The 6,000-nt window shown below is 45.6% G+C and overlaps 1 protein-coding gene across 5 annotated transcripts in view; it reads right to left on the bottom strand.

The window, feature by feature from the left end:
• Positions 1-4,053: 4,053 nt before the first annotated feature.
• The window catches only part of DOP1B (DOP1 leucine zipper like protein B), a 132,699-nt gene continuing 130,752 nt past the window's right edge, over positions 4,054-6,000 (bottom strand). For all 5 annotated transcript variants that reach the window (XM_043474687.1, XM_043474688.1, XM_043474689.1 and 2 more), the window contains 2 exons: positions 5,471-5,600; positions 4,054-4,604 (listed from right to left, as the gene is read on the bottom strand). In XM_043474687.1, coding sequence (XP_043330622.1) covers positions 4,350-4,604; positions 5,471-5,600 — 385 coding nt within the window. In that variant the 3' untranslated portion in view covers positions 4,054-4,349. The remainder of the gene's footprint in view (positions 4,605-5,470; positions 5,601-6,000) is intronic.

Raw genomic sequence — 6,000 nt, 5'->3', positions numbered from 1 at the left:
TGTGCTGCAAATACTGAAGCCCATGTGCCTAGAGCCTATGCTCTGCAACAAGAGAAGCCCCCACAGTGAGAAGCCCACACAGCGCCCCTGATCACCAAGATACCACTGTAGTGACTGTCACAATGTCCAGTTGCCCCTTGGTGTAGAATGGACTCCTTTGCTGGTCCAGGTCCACATGACCACAGTCTCTCCTTTGATGGTGTTACTTTTCCATGTTTGTGGATTCATGTAGTCAAAGCTATGGTTTTTCCAGTAATCATGTACAGATGTGATGTGGACCATAAAGAAAGCTGAGCACCGAAGAATTGTTGCTTTCGAATTGTGATGCTAGAGAAAACTCTTTGAGAGTCCCTTGGAGAACAAGGAGATCAAGCTAGTCAATCCTAAAGGAAATCAACACTGAATGTTCCTTGGAAGGACTGATGCTGAAGCTCTGATACTTTGGCCACCTGATTCAAAGAGCTGACTCATTGGAAAAGAACTTGGTGCTGGGAAAGACTGAAGGCAGGAGAACAGTGGGTGACAGAGGATGAGATGGTTGGATGGCATCACCAACTCAAGGGACATGAATTTGAGCAAAACTGCAGGAGATAGTTAGTGAAGGACACGGAAGCCTCGCATGCTGCAGCCCATGGGTCGCAAAGAGTCGGACATGACTTAGTGACTGAACAACAATTAAACTGCAAATAATGCCTAGTAGAAGGCATTGTCTTACATCAGAATTTTATTCCAAAGACCAGATTCTGTCTGGTCTCCCAGGCTGTTGTTCAAAACTTTTAATTACAGGCTTCATCAGCTGTCTTGACCCATCCAGCTCCTTCGAATTTTACTGGGCATACACACATACTGGGACATGAGGCTTGTTCTCCTTTAAGACACTCCTTACCACACCTTGAGAGTTGGCAGCCACCTGCTGTGCTGTGACCCTCCCCCCCAGGGTGGCCAGGTTTGGCAGGAAGCCCACTGGGCGGGGTGCCCTCAGAAGTGCCCTTCCACACCTCACCCGGCAGCAGCAGCCCTCCTGGGGTTTTCCTGTTGAACTCTTCTTGGCCCCGGACTTGAGAACGTAGTGCTCTAGAACAAGCCGAACATAGAGTATTGACTTTGTAGGATCGGGTAACACTGCTTACCTCCTCCGGGGCTTAGGAAACAACCCCCATGACACAGTCCAGGCCCAGCCCCTGGAAAGCACCCCAGTGATGACTGTGTCATCCCATACATATAGGCTCTGTTCTCATCGCACCCCCCTGCAGCTGCGTGTATTCCAAACCCTGCTTTCTTAGAACAGGGGTTCCAGCTCACTGCTTGCACCCAGAGCAGTGGCATTTTGGTCCTTGGGCTGGACATCTGGTTTACCTTCTAGGAGGAACTGAGTCAGAACAGTCATCTTCAAAGTGGGGTGGAGAAGAGCTTCCATGAGGAAGGAAAAACAAAAAGGTTTTTCCTCATACTTAAACAAAAACAACAAACATGGGGACTTCCCGAGCTGCCCAGGGATTGAGGTCACGTTCTTCCACTGCAGGGGCCACAGGTTTGATCCTTGGTCAGGGAGCAAAGATCCTACATATTGCATGCTGTGGCCAAAAAAAAAAAAAATCTCCATTTTCTCTTTTATAAAATACACAATCTATGTGGATACTCAGGTCAATTAATGCAACACATAGGCTTGTAGATACTGAGAGTGAACACAAGCTTCGCTTTCACTGATGGGGGCTTCCCAGGTGGCAGAGTGGTAAAGAATCCGCTTGCCAGTGCAGGAGATGCAAGAGATGTGGGTTCAATCCCTGGGTCAGGAAGATCCCTGGAGTAGGAAATGGCAACCCAATCCAGGATTGTTGCCTGGAAAATTCCACGAACAGAGGAGCCTGGAGGGCTGCAGTCCATGGAGCTGCAGAGTCAGATATGACTGAGCACACACAAATGCATGATCAAAACTATATAGACTACTGAAGCAACATGGATGGGTCCAGAGATCGTCATACTTAGTGAAGTCAGATAAAGACATCATATGATATCGCTTATATGTGGTATAAAAAAATGATACAAAGGAACTTAGAAACAGACTCATAGACTTAGAGGTGGGGGCATAGACTTGTTACAGGTGGGGGCAAGGGTGGGGGTTGGGGGGAGGTATAGTTAGGGAGTTTGGGGTTGACATGTACACCCTGGTATATTTAAAATGGATAATTAACAAGGATCTACTGTGTAGCATGTGGAACTCTGCTCAACATTATGTAACAACCTAAATGGGAAAAGAATTGGAAAAAGAATAGATACATGTGTAACTGAATCACTTTGCTGTACACCTTAAATTAACACAACGTTGTTAATAGTATGCTCCAATATAAAATAAAAACTCAAGAAAATAAGACAGAAGATCCAAAAAAAAGTGGAAAAAAAATATATCACCGAGGGAACACAGAGAGGATTCGTTCCTACAACTCTGAGGGGGTAATTACCATTGATAATTCCACTTTGTAGTTGAGAAAACTGAGGCACAGAGTATATGCCTGGTCTAGCATGTGGGTAAAATTGAGTCCTCAAACCCATGTCCATCGAGTTGGTGATGCCATCCAACCATCTCATCCTCAGTCGTCCCCTTCTCCTCCTGCCTTCAATCTTTCCCAACATCAGGGTCTTTTTCAATGAGTTGCTGTTCACATTAGGCGGCCAAAGTATTGGAGTTTCAGCTTCAGCATCACATTTACAAGACTTTTTTACTGTTCTATGCTAAACAGAGATGTGTTATTAAATCCCTTTAAGATTTCTACTTAATAAAAAAGGATTAAATTACATATGGTATTGAGTTGTTTTAGACACTGGAGAGAAAAAAAAAGAAAAAAAAATTGTAAATCTAAGTACAGATACAAGAACTATCTTTCATAGCATAATAGCTACTGATGACATACATAAGCTATTAGATTTGTTGTCAATTTTTGGGGGTGCCATACCATGGGGCATGCGAGATGTCTGTTCCTCCAACAGGAATCAAAACTGGGACTCCTGCATTGGGAACACCGAGTCTTAACTGCTGGACCAACAGGGAAGTCCCTGCATGTAATTTTTAACACATATTTGTATGAATACCCATATGTGATGGTGCTTTTCGACTCTCACTTTCAGCCATACTGTAGGGAACCAAGTGGTTCTGTGTTCCCCACATCCTGTCTTGGGGCCAGTGACACAAACTGCTTCTGCCCTGCTCACAAACTCATACATGGTGGGACGTTACAAGAAACGAAACCAATAATGTTTGTCAAGTCCCCAAACACCCTTGTCTGTAGAAAGGATGTCTCTGAGAGCCCGCATCAGAGTAGTGTGCATCGTCTGACTTGGAAAGTGATGTCATGGAAGGCCCTGGTGGCTGAAAAGGGAACAAGAGACAGGCAGGTCTGGCGGGCAAGCCCGGAGCACAGGCAGAGAGCAAGGGCACTAGCCGAGCAGGACGGGTGCCAAGTGGACTCTAAACAGGGAGCTGGTGTAAGGCAGAGAGGCTGGAAAAGAGTGGGCTGGCATGCTGCCAGCCCCGAGGCGCCTGTGCCTAGGAACCTAGAAATTATTTTCACAAACAGCGATGCCTGCAGCGGTACAGAGTTCCCAGAGAGGACAGAGGAATAAGGAAGAGTCCAGAGTGAATTTCCCCGACAGCAGTTTCAGGCATTAAAGCCTCCATGACCATGATGACTGATTTATGTTAAGTGGAAAGTGCTGGCCAGGCACATTGCAGTGTATAACTGAGGTGACAGCTGTCGGAGGGTTAAAACGGTGTATTTCTTACCCAGCAGAAGGTGGGAACACGTGATTTTAATGCGGCAAGAGTTAAATACACTGAGATTGTCTTCACGCTCACACCTCTGCTGAATAGTCAAAGGTAACAGGCTATTAGTATTTTCAGAAAATAATATATTTTCATTTTAAAATGTGGTACCAAAATAAATGCTTAAAGGGACACATGTATGAAAGGTTAAAAATAATATTCAATGAGTTAGAAATGTTTAGAGAGATGTACTGACACAGACCCATATCTCTGCAACAAAAAAAACCCAACTTTTTAATCTCTTCATGGTTTACTTTATATTACAAATTTTGTGCCACCATTAGATGATATATTAATTTCACTTCTTTACATACATCGAGGAAGAAACATAAAATCAGGCCTAAATATATTACAAGGCATTTCAGGGAGGTGTGTTTTGTTGGCCACCAAAAAAAAAAAGATCTGAAATTTACTTTCGAAATTGAGATAGACTTGTTTAGAACCACTATCCTGGCTCCTTTTCCGTCTTCAGTATATCCTGGCTTTTCTCAAGGTCTCAGTAAATGGCTTACACAAATTCTTCGGTCCAAGGTTAACATTCCAGATGTTCCAAAAAGTCATGTTCAACACATTCTTCCAGTTGTTTCAAGACCCTTGGGTTATCTGCAATAGGAAACTCCACGAGCGGAGGAGGGCCTTGGGTGTCGGCGGGCAGTCGACTCTGGGTTTTAAAAGCACAGTTTAGAGTCCCGAAGAAGGGCATCAGTTGCCTAATGCTGGAAAGAGAATGCTGGCGCAGCAGAGGGAACTCACTCTTCATGGCGATCTCATCTGAGCTGCAGATTTCCTGCAGAAAACCAATGACGACATGCTAAGTAAGGGTTAGAGAGGTACACGCAGGCAGTGAAAGCTAAGACACGAGTCCTCTAGGAAAACTCCCCGTCTGCGCTGACGGCAGCAGCGTCAACTCGAATCCCACGTCCCCACTGCCGTCTTCCACCAGATTTCGCTGTGAGCCATCCCGCTGGGGCCCCTGCCACCCCTCCTGCAGGCCCTTCCTCTGAGTCACGGAGGGACTCTGTGGGCACATCTCCTTCTACAGCAGAGGTCCCCAGCCTGTGGTCTACTCAGGATCCGGGCTGCAAAGCAGGAGGTGAGCAGTGGAACAGGATGAGATTACAGAGTAGACTGGACATTAGCAACACACTTCGGGTGTCCCTGTCTCCCACGACTCCCAGCCGGGACCATCGGGTTGCAGGAAAACAAGCTCAGGGCTCCCACTGATGCTGCATTATGGTGAGTTGGATTATTATTTCATTATCACAATATAACGATAAAAGAAATAAAGTGCACAATAAAGGTAATGAAATCACCCTGAAACCACGCCCCCAACCCATCCCAGCTCCCCGGTCCGTGGAAAGACTGCCTTCCACAAAACCTCCTCCTGATGCCAAAGAGGTTGGGGACTGCTGTTCTGTAGGACTGTGTCCACCCAGGAGGCTTTACCTCTTAGCATCTGGGATGAGAAAGTGACATACAAATGCTAAGACAAAGATGAAATGCATAACCCTCTCCAAGTCTGAACACTTAAGAGGCATTGTGAACACCGCTCGAAGTCGTTGAAATCAAATGGCATATGAAGTACTTCACTCACCCCCTGAGCCTGTCCCCCTCCACCACAAATACAAATTTTATAAAAAGGAAAACAATTACCCCATATTTTAATTTTAGGAGTTCAAGAATCCTGACAGTGTGGGGCTTGCATTCTTGGTGCTCCTCCTCTAAATCTGAGGAGAAGGCAGGGCTTTCTGTGTCCACTTCGGGAACAAATGCCCACCTGTAACTGGAGGAAGAGAATCCGAGGTCAGGCATGTGGGCTCAGAGCCCACCCAGAGGTTTTCAAACAGCTTCCCTGAGATGTAATTCACATACCACACAGTTCACTCATTTAAAGTGCACTATTCAGGACTTCCCTGCTGGTTCAGTGGCTAAGACTCCGTGTTCCCAGTGCAGGGAACGTGGGTTCAATCCCTGGTCAGGGAACTAGAGCCCATGTGCAGCAACTTAAGAGTTCACACGCTGCAATTAAACACTTCATGTGCTGTAACTAAGACCCAGGACAGCCCAAAATACAAATAAATAAAAAATAAACTGCACCATTCAACAGCCTTTGGCATATTTACAGAATTGTACATCCACCACCATCCATCATGATCAATTTTAGGATATTTTCATTACCCCAA

This window comes from Cervus canadensis, chromosome 7 (genome assembly GCF_019320065.1).
Source record: "Cervus canadensis isolate Bull #8, Minnesota chromosome 7, ASM1932006v1, whole genome shotgun sequence".
In the NCBI taxonomy this organism is placed as follows: Eukaryota; Metazoa; Chordata; class Mammalia; order Artiodactyla; family Cervidae; genus Cervus; species Cervus canadensis.
This window is presented reverse-complemented; position numbering and strand designations above follow the sequence as displayed.